Genomic DNA, 13,748 nt, shown 5'->3' with positions numbered 1-13,748 from the left:
AAGGAAGTTGTCAATGAAATCAATATCATCTGTGTCGGTCATTTTGACCGTACTGGAATTAAAATCGACGTTTAACATTAAATCCATAGAAGAATCAGTACTGCTAGTTGTGATGATTTCTTCTTTTGAAAGGTGTGAATTTCTGTTTAAACCGGAACCCGATGGTATTTGTCCGTCTTGTACAGTAATGGCACCAAAAATGTTGGGTTGCTCTAAATTCCTTTTCTTTTTTAGATGGATCCGCCTTTCATGATTTAATAGGCTATCGGCTCTTGTAAATTTAGAGTTGCATTTGTCGCAATCAAAAGTTTGTTGGTTGTGTAGGTTTAAATGCCTTCTTAAACTGCTTTTTCTTGTATAGTTTGCTTGGCATACATCACAAATAAAAGAGCTGTTAGACATCGTGTTAGTCATATAGAAACTGTATGGTAGTTAAGGACGTCGTTAGTTGACGTTCCGACGTTGGTGACGTTTGAAGGATTGTAACGTCATGAGTAAAAGACAAAAACGCAAAGGAAATGCGGCATCTCTAAATGCGTTTAAAATGCTATGTTATTCATGCATTATCGTTTACAGGATATCGCTAGGCTCCGATTAGAGTCCAAAAATCAGTGAAATTAATTATAGAGAATAGAGTGAGTGGTGTTCTGAAATTTGGAAGTCTCTAAACTGTTGATTCCAATGGGTTTTAGCGCTCTGAGTTGGAGGATCCAATAATCCTCTCTTTTGCTCCTAAGGACGTCTGACGTGTTGTCATTAGGATCGTTCCAGAGGACTTCGATGATTTCGAAAGACATATGGTGGATGTTGTGTCCTGTCTGGTTGAAATGTTTACCAGTAGGTTCCGTTGACTTATTTTTGACATATCGGAGATGTTCGCCGAGTCGAGCTTTGAAAGGACGTTTGCTTTTCCCAACATATTGTTGTTTGCAAGACTTGCATGTAATCATGTAAATGATATTTGGTGTGTTGCAGTCACCAATATAGTTTTTTCTATATTTGCGTTCTGTGAATGTGCTTGTGAAAGACCTTCGGAAATTGATCCAAGGGCAATAGCTACATTCTTCGTTGCTGCATTTGGTCAACTTATTTAGTGTACTGATACCAGATGTCCCCGGTGTGATTGGCGGATATTGGAAAGCCGCTCTAACTAGAATGTCTTTGAGGTTTTTATTTCTTTTGTAGGCAAAGAGCGGTTGTTCACTAAAAATCTGTTTGGTTGTTTCTTTTATATGCAACAATGGCCAAGTAGTGTCAATAATCTCTCTTAGATTAGGACTGGCTTTTGTATAGCTCAACACTAGAGGTATTCTTGTCATTTTTTTGGTGTCTTTTTTGACTGGATTTAGTAATGCTTTACGGTCTTTTGCTTCTGCTTTTTTAAGGCTGGCATTGAGAAGAGTTTTATTATAGCCTCGGAATTTGTAATATTTCAACAAACTTGCCGAGTGTCTTTGAAAATCTGCGTCATTTGTGCAGTTTCTTTTTACCCGAAGGAATTGCCCATAGGGTCCAGCTTTTTTACATGGTATTGGATGTTCCGAATCGTAATGGAGGTACGAATGGGTATCAGTGGGTTTGGTATATAGTTCAACCTCAACTGTACCCAATGTTTTCCGGAATTTCACAATAGTGTCTAAGAATACAACTTGTTCTTCAGATACTTCAGCAGTGAATTTGATTGTTCTATGCTGAGAATTCATGTGTTGTATGAATTTATTGAGCGATTCTTTACCATGCGTCCAAATAATGAAAATGTCATCAATGAACCGTAGGTATAAAAATGGCTTTAGAGGGAATCCATTTAATAGTTTCTCCTCTAGATGTCCCATGAAGATATTAGCAAAAGACGGAGCTACTTTGGTGCCCATGGCTGTGCCACCGACTTGTAGATAAGTTCTATTGTTAAAAGTGAAATTGTTGCAGTGAAGGACTAATTTGAGAAGTTCTAATAGCCCTTTGTTGGATATTTGATAAGACGCTTTGTGTGAATGTAGGCTTTTGGCAACGGAAACCAGACCTTCTTGGTTTGGAATGTTGGTGTATAGAGATGTTACATCCATTGTTGCTAAAATAGTACCTTCTGGTAAATTTTTGATGCGTTCGATTTTGTTGATAAAGTCTGGAGTGTCTTTAACATAAGACTTTATAAGAGGTACAAATGATTTGATATGTTCATCTACAAAGCTACTGATTTTTTCAGTAGGACCGTTGTTTCCACTGATAATTGGTCTACCTGGTGGTGAACCATTCACAAAAGTTTTGTGTATTTTTGGTAGAAGATAGAACTGTGGTGTTCTTGGTTCTTCGACTTGTAGGAAATTGTAGATGTCTTGGTTAATCTCATTTTTTGATAGTAAAGAAAGTAAAGTGCGGTTGATTTTAAGAGTGTGAAATGTTGTGAGGTTCGTGCTAGTTTCAACATAGAAACGTTCATCCATGAGTTGAGTAAGCGCCATCTGATTGTAATTTACAGCGTTTAATATTACTATAGCTGAACCTTTGTCAGCTTTTTTGATAACAATATTTTTGTTTTTGGATAAATCTTCAATAGCTCTTCTTTCTGTTTTGGTGAGGTTTTGTTTGACCCACTTTCGAGGTTTCGAGGTTAAAAGCCCGAGGGTGGTAGCCTCAATGAAAGCATCTACAAAAGCGTCTTTACCTTTGCTAGGAATCCAGTTGCTCTTTTGTCTAAACTTCCTAGCTAAGTTATCTTGGAAGTTTAAAGGGGGAGTGGTTTGCACATTGTCGTCTATCGAATCATCGAAGAAATGGTGTTTAAGTCTGACTCTACGATAGAATGTTTTGAAATCTGAGTAGATTTGTAACATATCATGGTCAAGTTGTGTTGGAACAAAGCTTAAACCTTTTTGTAGGGCTGATTTTGCCGCTGCAGAAAGGGTCAAGTCGGAAAGGTTAATGACAAGTTTAGACAAGTAATCTTCAAATTCTTTATTAAAGATAATTAGATCATTTTGGTTAGAATGTCTCTGAGTAGTAACAGGGTTGTCTCTTGATTGTTCTTTGTCTGGTATTGTGGTTGACCCCGACGTTGTGGTTGCCAGGTCTTGTCTCTCTGGTAATTCGTGTCTTTTTGACGTCTCGAGTATTGTTGTCGTCTCGGGTCTTGTTGACGCCTCGAGTCTTGTTGACGTCTCCTGTCTTGTTGACGTTGACGAGGTTTGTATCGGCCCTTTTGAGGCCTCTTGGTGGATAAATAAGTTTCAGATTGAGGAGATTTAGTACTGTTCTTGAATTTGTTATTCAAGCGTTCTTGTTCGACAGATTTGACCTTGTGTTGGCAAGCTAATATAGCTTGTTCGATCTCTTTTTGATCTTGTCTGCTGGTCTTATCGACTTCCTTCTGAAATTTCGATTTTGAAACCTCTAGGTCAGCAATTTGACCTCCAAGGTAATCCACTAAGAGAGACATAAGTCCAAATGAACATTGTCCTAGAGTAGATTTCCACTTGTCAATAAACGCAATATCAGTTTTGCCAATTGCTGGTTGAATTTTTTTAACTCAACCGCCGGAAGACATCACGGACGGTTGACACAACCGCCGAGTTTCATAACCGGCGTTTAACATAACCGCCGGTTATCTGAACAACCGGTAACATAACCGCCGGTTTTACTACACCGCCGGTTAAAACAACCGCCGGTATGTACTTGATCACCCTAGTAACGGACAAATGGATCAGTCCGCACCGCCGGTGGTCAACCGTCGATGGAAAAGTATATAAGGAATCCAAAAACACAAGTAACCATTCAGCCTCTGAAGAAGGTCCTTGAAGGACCGAAACCGGTCAGGCTTATTATCATCAGGCGCTATTGTCTAGTAGTAACGGCATATATTTTCCTATATTTTATACATATTGCCTTCGCTATTACTACTTTACAATATGGCTTCTACTAGCGAGAATTCCCTTTTGGGTACCATTAGCAACATGAGCCTGGGCAACACCAGTAATGAAGCTTCACCTAGCACATCGGTGATTAATGTCCAAAAACCTCAGGAACAAAGACCACCTAACGAACGTCAAAAAAGGAGACGATCAGGTGACATTGAAAACCAAAACCAACCTCAAAACAAGAAGGGAAGAGCTTTGGTTAGTAAATACGCACTACAAGTGTATAAACAGTTACGGAACACTTCTACTAAGATTAATAAACTTGAACATCAACAAGAATTTCTTAACAAGTGCCTTGACAAAAAAGTCATTCCACTTGGTCTCCAGCTAAAAATTCAACCAGCAATTGGCAAAACTGATATTGCGTTTATTGACAAGTGGAAATCTACTCTAGGACAATGTTCATTTGGACTTATGTCTCTCTTAGTGGATTACCTTGGAGGTCAAATTGCTGACCTAGAGGTTTCAAAATCGAAATTTCAGAAGGAAGTCGATAAGACCAGCAGACAAGATCAAAAAGAGATCGAACAAGCTATATTAGCTTGCCAACACAAGGTCAAATCTGTCGAACAAGAACGCTTGAATAACAAATTCAAGAACAGTACTAAATCTCCTCAATCTGAAACTTATTTATCCACCAAGAGGCCTCAAAAGGGCCGATACAAACCTCGTCAACGTCAACAAGACAGGAGACGTCAACAAGACTTGAGGCGTCAACAAGACCCGAGACGACAACAATACTCGAGACGTCAAAAAGACACGAATTACCAGAGAGACAAGACCTGGCAACCACAACGTCGGGGTCAACCACAATACCAGACAAAGAACAATCAAGAGACAACCCTGTTACTACTCAGAGACATTCTAACCAAAATGATCTAATTATCTTTAATAAAGAATTTGAAGATTACTTGTCTAAACTTGTCATTAACCTTTCCGACTTGACCCTTTCTGCAGCGGCAAAATCAGCCCTACAAAAAGGTTTAAGCTTTGTTCCAACACAACTTGACCATGATATGTTACAAATCTACTCAGATTTCAAAACATTCTATCGTAGAGTCAGACTTAAACACCATTTCTTCGATGATTCGATAGACGACAATGTGCAAACCACTCCCCCTTTAAACTTCCAAGATAACTTAGCTAGGAAGTTTAGACAAAAGAGCAACTGGATTCCTAGCAAAGGTAAAGACGCTTTTGTAGATGCTTTCATTGAGGCTACCACCCTCGGGCTTTTAACCTCGAAACCTCGAAAGTGGGTCAAACAAAACCTCACCAAAACAGAAAGAAGAGCTATTGAAGATTTATCCAAAAACAAAAATATTGTTATCAAAAAAGCTGACAAAGGTTCAGCTATAGTAATATTAAACGCTGTAAATTACAATCAGATGGCGCTTACTCAACTCATGGATGAACGTTTCTATGTTGAAACTAGCACGAACCTCACAACATTTCACACTCTTAAAATCAACCGCACTTTACTTTCTTTACTATCAAAAAATGAGATTAACCAAGACATCTACAATTTCCTACAAGTCGAAGAACCAAGAACACCACAGTTCTATCTTCTACCAAAAATACACAAAACTTTTGTGAATGGTTCACCACCAGGTAGACCAATTATCAGTGGAAACAACGGTCCTACTGAAAAAATCAGTAGCTTTGTAGATGAACATATCAAATCATTTGTACCTCTTATAAAGTCTTATGTTAAAGACACTCCAGACTTTATCAACAAAATCGAACGCATCAAAAATTTACCAGAAGGTACTATTTTAGCAACAATGGATGTAACATCTCTATACACCAACATTCCAAACCAAGAAGGTCTGGTTTCCGTTGCCAAAAGCCTACATTCACACAAAGCGTCTTATCAAATATCCAACAAAGGGCTATTAGAACTTCTCAAATTAGTCCTTCACTGCAACAATTTCACTTTTAACAATAGAACTTATCTACAAGTCGGTGGCACAGCCATGGGCACCAAAGTAGCTCCGTCTTTTGCTAATATCTTCATGGGACATCTAGAGGAGAAACTATTAAATGGATTCCCTCTAAAGCCATTTTTATACCTACGGTTCATTGATGACATTTTCATTATTTGGACGCATGGTAAAGAATCGCTCAATAAATTCATACAACACATGAATTCTCAGCATAGAACAATCAAATTCACTGCTGAAGTATCTGAAGAACAAGTTGTATTCTTAGACACTATTGTGAAATTCCGGAAAACATTGGGTACAGTTGAGGTTGAACTATATACCAAACCCACTGATACCCATTCGTACCTCCATTACGATTCGGAACATCCAATACCATGTAAAAAAGCTGGACCCTATGGGCAATTCCTTCGGGTAAAAAGAAACTGCACAAATGACGCAGATTTTCAAAGACACTCGGCAAGTTTGTTGAAATATTACAAATTCCGAGGCTATAATAAAACTCTTCTCAATGCCAGCCTTAAAAAAGCAGAAGCAAAAGACCGTAAAGCATTACTAAATCCAGTCAAAAAAGACACCAAAAAAATGACAAGAATACCTCTAGTGTTGAGCTATACAAAAGCCAGTCCTAATCTAAGAGAGATTATTGACACTACTTGGCCATTGTTGCATATAAAAGAAACAACCAAACAGATTTTTAGTGAACAACCGCTCTTTGCCTACAAAAGAAATAAAAACCTCAAAGACATTCTAGTTAGAGCGGCTTTCCAATATCCGCCAATCACACCGGGGACATCTGGTATCAGTACACTAAATAAGTTGACCAAATGCAGCAACGAAGAATGTAGCTATTGCCCTTGGATCAATTTCCGAAGGTCTTTCACAAGCACATTCACAGAACGCAAATATAGAAAAAACTATATTGGTGACTGCAACACACCAAATATCATTTACATGATTACATGCAAGTCTTGCAAACAACAATATGTTGGGAAAAGCAAACGTCCTTTCAAAGCTCGACTCGGCGAACATCTCCGATATGTCAAAAATAAGTCAACGGAACCTACTGGTAAACATTTCAACCAGACAGGACACAACATCCACCATATGTCTTTCGAAATCATCGAAGTCCTCTGGAACGATCCTAATGACAACACGTCAGACGTCCTTAGGAGCAAAAGAGAGGATTATTGGATCCTCCAACTCAGAGCGCTAAAACCCATTGGAATCAACAGTTTAGAGACTTCCAAATTTCAGAACACCACTCACTCTATTCTCTTATATTTGTAAGTACCGTATTTGTGCACATAATTTGAATATAGAGACAGGAAGATATTATAATATTGATAGGAAAGATAGATTATGTATTTATTGTAATACAAGTTCCATTGAAGACGAATTTCATTTTTTATTGGAATGTAATAAATATGCTGACATTCGAGAAAAATATATCAAACAATATTATTGGAGACACCCCTCTACTTATAAATTGATACAATTGTTATCTGTACAGAATATTAAAGAACTGAACGATCTTGGTAAATACTTAAAATTAGCGGAGAAACTACGCTGCTAACTTTTATTAATTTTATGAATTTCATACTCTGCGTTATACTTGAAATTGTATTGTATACAAGTAATTTAATGTATCTCAATGTAGTTAACATTTGATTATTATATGTCTGTTTATTTAATATGGTGCATGTATAATTAATTTGTCAAAAAATGAATGTATATCCTATAAGCTGTACTTGCTTTTGGAATAAAGTATTATTATTAAAAAAGGCAGAATATGTCAAAAGATTTATATTACAATTTTGAAAGTACCTAATAAACCCGAAAATATGATAAGAACTTATTTTTATCCAATACTAGATATTACATTAACTACTATTTCAAATGTAATAAGAAAAAAAAAAAAATTGACTTATGCATGATTGTCCAGTGTCATTGTACTATTTTCCAGAGTAAAAAATATATATTTGAAGAAATTAATCTTGTTTTTTTTTTTTACAGTATTTGAAAGAGCTAGAAGTGCCACACCATGTGTTATATTTTTTGATGAATTAGATTCTTTAGCACCCAACAGAGGGAAAAGTGGAGACTCTGGTGGAGTTATGGATAGGTATTTATGATGGAGGATGTAAAGTTAGGTGTTGCCAACTCACTGACACATGAAAATATATAAATAACAAAAGGGCATATACAGAATTTCAAAAATCCAGCAAAGGTCAACTTTGCCCGAGGGATTTGAACCTTATTATTATAATTATATGTGAAGCCACAAACATGTTATTTCCATGAACTCTTTGTCATATTAGTTGTCTTTCTACACAAAGCATGCATATATATGTTAAACAATGGAAATACATTGCAAAATTGACTGGTCAATAGTCCATTTGCCAATTACCGACAAATTACTTCCCGTTGTCAATCGTAGACTGGTTCCATACCAGACAAAATTGGTTTTTGCCAATGCAAAGCATAATGAATTGAAAGTGATGTATCAGCAGTTTAACTAATTTTTCATGAAAAATAATTTCTGATGTCAAAAGTATTTTGCTTAACAACAAATTAATGTAATCAAAAGATTTGAAAACCTTAAAGATTACTCACATTAGGCACAGGTAAATTTGCTCTTTCTGGTAGCTCTTCATTGTAAATAAAAATCAATGTCCCTCATAAGGGAGACAACTACAAAAGGGATCTCTAATTACAGGGTCAATTATAGGAATTGGCAAATAGCCTATTGATGTCAAATTTACAGAAATCAAGTTAAAATTGTTTTCTCTTATATTGGAGAGTACTTTTTATGTAAAGATATTTTTGTTCACAGAGTTGTGTCACAGTTGTTGGCAGAACTAGATGGTCTACATAAATCCAGTGATGTTTTTGTGATAGGAGCTACAAACAGACCTGACCTGTTAGACCCTGCCCTACTCAGGCCTGGAAGGTAATCATTATTATGATCCTCAATCTCAGGAAAGACTCTTGTCATTAAAAATTTTCCTTATTCATGATAATGGAGTACAAAATTTCGAACGATACTTGAAATTTTTGTCAATTCATAAATATTTGTTCATTTTTGAGAACACAAATTTTTCTGCAACTATAAATTTTTATTTTATCTCTACATGTAGATATTTTTTGTGCGTTTGTGTTTGGATAAAACTAATTTATTAAAGAAATAAAAGTCTCTGTATAAGCTTTAGTTCAAAATGGTTGGATTTTCAGACTAGTCTTTAATTTTAACTGCATAGTAAATGTTTATATGCCTTAAAATATCTTTTTTTCCAAAGTCTAATTGGGACAAAGCAGGACACCAAGATAAAGTGATTGATGTATGCAGACCAATGATATATTTATAAATGATAAAGGCTTAGGCATATTGAACTCTGTATGACCTTAAGCACTTTTTACTTTTATGTACCGGGTATTTTAATCTTCAAGACCTTGGGATTTAAAGAAATAAACATTTTAATTACTAAATTAATGTTTTTAACATTTTTCATATAAATGTGAAATCAACCATTCTGTTTCATATTTAACAACAAGATGTATATACAAAATATATTTACAGATTTGACAAGTTACTGTATCTTGGAGTTAGTCAGGATACTGATTCCCAGTTGAAGATATTACAGGCATTAACAAGAAAGTTAGTTTTGAATAGGAACCAGTTGTTCATCTCATGAAATATATAACTGGTAAACAATAAAAATTGGTGGTCCATCAAATCAGAGGAAATCCAAAAAATTGGTACCCAACTCATAATAATGAATCAAAAACTTGGAAAACCTTGAATTAAAAACTCACAAACCATTGAGTTTTGCTTTGACCATAGAAAAGTAGGAATTGATGAATAACAATGCTTGCAAAATAAAGGACACATTGAAAGTATCTGCAAGATTAAATCAAAGTGCTTGTAAAGTACTGAAGGGTACAGATTGCTTCAATTTATCAGTGGAAGTAAAATTAGGAGAAAACTGTATTGTATTTTAAGCTTGGCCTTCGTAAAATGTAGATTTTACTGTCAAATTAAGTTTACCTAGTTACATGGAGCAGAGATAGGTAAACGGATATTTGCGACAGTGAAATCAATATAGAATGTTATGATCAATGCATTATATTTTGTGTATCAAAAAGGTAGTGATAAGGTTTGGAAGATTTAGATATCAAGTCAGTCCCATAAGGTTTTGATTGCATTTCATGCAATCTTAAACTAAAAAATTATGAGTGGTATTGAATTTGAATCACATGGTTCTAATAGTATAATGTGGTACAATTCTATATTCAATGAGCAATATATCAACCAAAAGACAAATTAATTAGAAGGTTATGTCAAAGTTGCTTTTGAATTTTTTTTCTCCAGTAGTGTTATGGAAATTTGATAGGTCAACGACTCCATGCATGTTATGCTTTTGTAGATTTAAACCTGGGGACATCTTCGCTGGCCAAGGGTTAAGATCCACTCCCGTTCTCTTCACCCTTGGCGGATTGAGCTAACATTTGTGATATCAATGTAGCACCATCTATCGGAAGATTAAAGTCACGCCCATTCCGAATACATTATTCTTGACCAATGGTAGCACTTGAACTCTTCAATTTGGAGGTAAAATCACGGAAGCGTCTAGATTCTACACACTTGGTAAAGCCGGAAACGAAAATATACGTCAGCATGAAACATACACAGGAACTGCTATTAGTTGATTAAAAATATTCGAGTTGTCACTAAATATAGTCGTATGTTTAGTGGGGTAAATACTTGTTGCACAATATAAACACATGGCAATTGTTTACAAACACTTTCTACATTTACACGTGATCATGTTATAGGAGCTTTTTGATTGGATGCAGCGAGCTTCTACTGCAACCAATAAAAATCCTTACCTTGTGTCTCCGAAATGTTAGCTCAATCCGCCAAGGGTGAAGAGAACGGGAGTGGATTGTAACCCTTGGCCAGCGAAGATGACCTGGGGAAGGATTAACACTAGAGTTTTGTTGTCAATAGAGACTCTATAAAATTTAAAACTTTTTTACTTTTTAGAATTAACTGATGAAAAAATTTATTCAACAAATAATGTTGCTAAAAGATGTCCTAACAGATGCTGATTTTTTTATGCTTTTATTTTTTAGATTTAAATTGGAGAAGAATTTAGAATTGAGAAATGTTGTGGAGAAATGTCCAAAGAATCTAACTGGTGCTGACTTCTATGCTTTAGCTTCTGATGCCATGCTGAATGCTTTGAAAAGAAAAATCACCATGCTAGAAGCTGGTAAGCAGGTTTTGTATAGTTAATGTCCATTAACAACTTACAATTAACTATTTTATGTCTGATTACATTCTGCTTCTCAATCAGGATTATTTTGATTGAAAATAAGGACATTGAGAAGGTGGTAAATATTGAATTATCAAACAGAATTCCCAGAAATACTAACCTTCATTTACTGGCAGACATCAACATGTCTTTCGATCTGTTTTCCCAAACTTTACTTTTGAGTCCTTGGTAAAAAAAATTGTGCAAATAAAGAAAAGGTTGGGTAAACCTTAAGTCATGAAGAATTTTTCCCATGATTTAACAAAAATTTTCATTTCAGTGTTACAAAAAATTATTTGAATATTTTAAAAGTAGCATCCTCTTTGGAAGAATGTTTATCTATGTGTTGATAATCAATCAAGTGGACCTTTTGTTTTTGTTTTAGATTTAATGATATATTGTTCTTTTCTTTTCAGGTGAGACAACTGACCAAGAAAACGTTATTGTATCAGAGAATGATTTTCTACAGTCCTTGTCAGCTTTAACACCATCTTTATCTGATGATGAAATGAAACATTATGAAGAACTAAGAGCTTATTTTTCTGGAAACTCTGCATCTTGATGAAAACCTGTCCTTAAAAATCTGTGATAATTATAATTTATTGTTAAAAACTGATGAATATAAATGGAATAAATATGAAATAAAATTTGTAAATCAGTATTGTTGTTATATAATAAAACATATATGAAATGAAGACAGCATAAAGATGTAGCAGCAATGATCTATACATGAATCTCAAAACTGATCATAAATGGCAGATTTTTGCTCATTGTTTAAGACTGAATTATATGGTGGATGGTCACTCTTGATTGTTTTTTTATATTTAATTTCTTGGATTAATAATTCTTTGATTATTTACACTAAATACAAATAAATTGTATGGCTGCCTCAATAGTTCTGTATCGCAAGATTTATATATTATCCATGGTTTTTCAAACAAAGACAGGGTTTCTCAGCTATAATCTCATCCAAGTAAAAAGTTATTACTCTTAAAATAATCCTTGAAAGATGGTTGTTACCAAATTTTTTTCAGATTTTGTTTTTTTTGATAGATAGAAACTTTAAGTGGCATGTTTAAAGACATTAATATATATAAAACAGCAAAATAATCATTGATGCAAGATCTACATAAAAAAATCCAGATAAGCAATTGGAGCTCTTATGAGACTCTTGTATATTTTTGGAACTGCTATTGTTCATGTGCCCCATATCCTGCCAAGTTTGGTTGAAGTGTATTAACCAAAATGGTTTCCATGTGTATTTGTACAGTTTTGGTTTCATGATACTCTGTTGATCATATAGTCCTTGCTTTGTCATTGTTTTGGATACTATTTCAAGTCTCCATTATATTGATTGTAACACATTTGTACAGGTGAAAATTGGCACATAAGTATCAATGGTGCAGAACCATTTAAAAAAAAAAAGTTTTTCTATTCAATAAATTTGCAATTCAGGGAGCATCAAATTGGCAGTGCCAGCTTTTCAATGTTTCTTTTTACAATATTGAAAGGACCCTTAAAAAAAACCCAACTTATTTTTATCTCTAGAGTCTAGAAGAATTATTTTTGGGGCTTTGCTGTCTCATTGACATGTACCACACATCTCAAATTATTCTCATGTACACAAATAAAAAAATAATTTTTTTTTTTATAAAATAATTCATTACAAATAGAATTATATTTTGTTTGGAATTTTTTGTTAGTACCAAGTTGGACCTCTACATAACAAATTGAAGAACAAATATTCATAATGAGTGAAATAATGACTTCTTAATTAATTGTTCTTTTATTTAATTTGAATGTTATCAACAATATGAGGCCTTTTGTACAATTTGAAAAAAGACCATTGCTAAGTTTTGACCTGAATGACCAGTTGTATAATTGTAAAAGAAAGACAGAAGATACAATAGGAACGGTCAAAACTAGTTGAAAAGAAATTACAATGCCTCAGCAAAAAATTGGAAAAAAAACCCAACCTAAGACGAACAACAGTCTACAAAACACAACTTAGAAAACTAAGCAACTTCCAACAAGAAGCACATCAAAATCTGAGGTGATCTCAGATGCTCTGGAAGGGAAAGCAGATTCTGCTACACAAGTGGCACCTACCATGTTGCTCATTTAAAAACAAACAAGTAATTAGTCTAGTTCAGTAAGTCACATTGAAGGAAAAGTAGACAAATTGTGGCTATGACATTTGTATTGTATCAGTCATCTGTGAAACATATTCCATAACAATCCACCTACTCCGCATAGCAACCACTTGGAACTCTTGGTTTAATACCTTCCTTATTATCAGCAACATCTACCAAAGAAATTATGATAGGGAATTCTCAAAACTTTTGCAATCAAACTAATTAGACATTAGCCTGCTCTTTTTCGAAAATCTACAAGAGTGTCTTTTACATGCAAGAGATATTGCTCTCTCTAAACACGGGTCAGCCATTTATCATCCCCTTTCGTCGGACTATTATCATTTCTCAAGACCATACTCACAAATGGTATCATGGGAGAGCCAAAAATTATGTCTCTGAAATTTTCACCCCAGATTGGGGATCAAACCAGGAACCTTTGTG

General features: G+C 34.8%; 1 protein-coding gene across 3 annotated transcripts in view; it reads left to right on the top strand.

Moving 5' to 3' along the window:
* The window catches only part of LOC139515986 (peroxisomal ATPase PEX6-like), a 29,820-nt gene extending 17,989 nt beyond the window's left edge, over positions 1-11,831 (top strand). For all 3 annotated transcript variants that reach the window (XM_071305786.1, XM_071305785.1, XM_071305784.1), the window contains 5 exons: positions 7,871-7,979; positions 8,691-8,807; positions 9,435-9,512; positions 10,991-11,130; positions 11,589-11,831. In XM_071305786.1, the coding sequence (XP_071161887.1) occupies positions 7,871-7,979; positions 8,691-8,807; positions 9,435-9,512; positions 10,991-11,130; positions 11,589-11,734 (590 nt within the window). In that variant the 3' untranslated portion in view covers positions 11,735-11,831. The remainder of the gene's footprint in view (positions 1-7,870; positions 7,980-8,690; positions 8,808-9,434; positions 9,513-10,990; positions 11,131-11,588) is intronic.
* The last annotated feature ends 1,917 nt before the right edge of the window (positions 11,832-13,748 follow it).

Source organism: Mytilus edulis, chromosome 3 (assembly GCF_963676685.1).
Source record: "Mytilus edulis chromosome 3, xbMytEdul2.2, whole genome shotgun sequence".
In the NCBI taxonomy this organism is placed as follows: Eukaryota; Metazoa; Mollusca; class Bivalvia; order Mytilida; family Mytilidae; genus Mytilus; species Mytilus edulis.
Note: the sequence above shows the minus strand (reverse complement) of the source record. Positions and strands in the feature narration are given on the sequence as shown.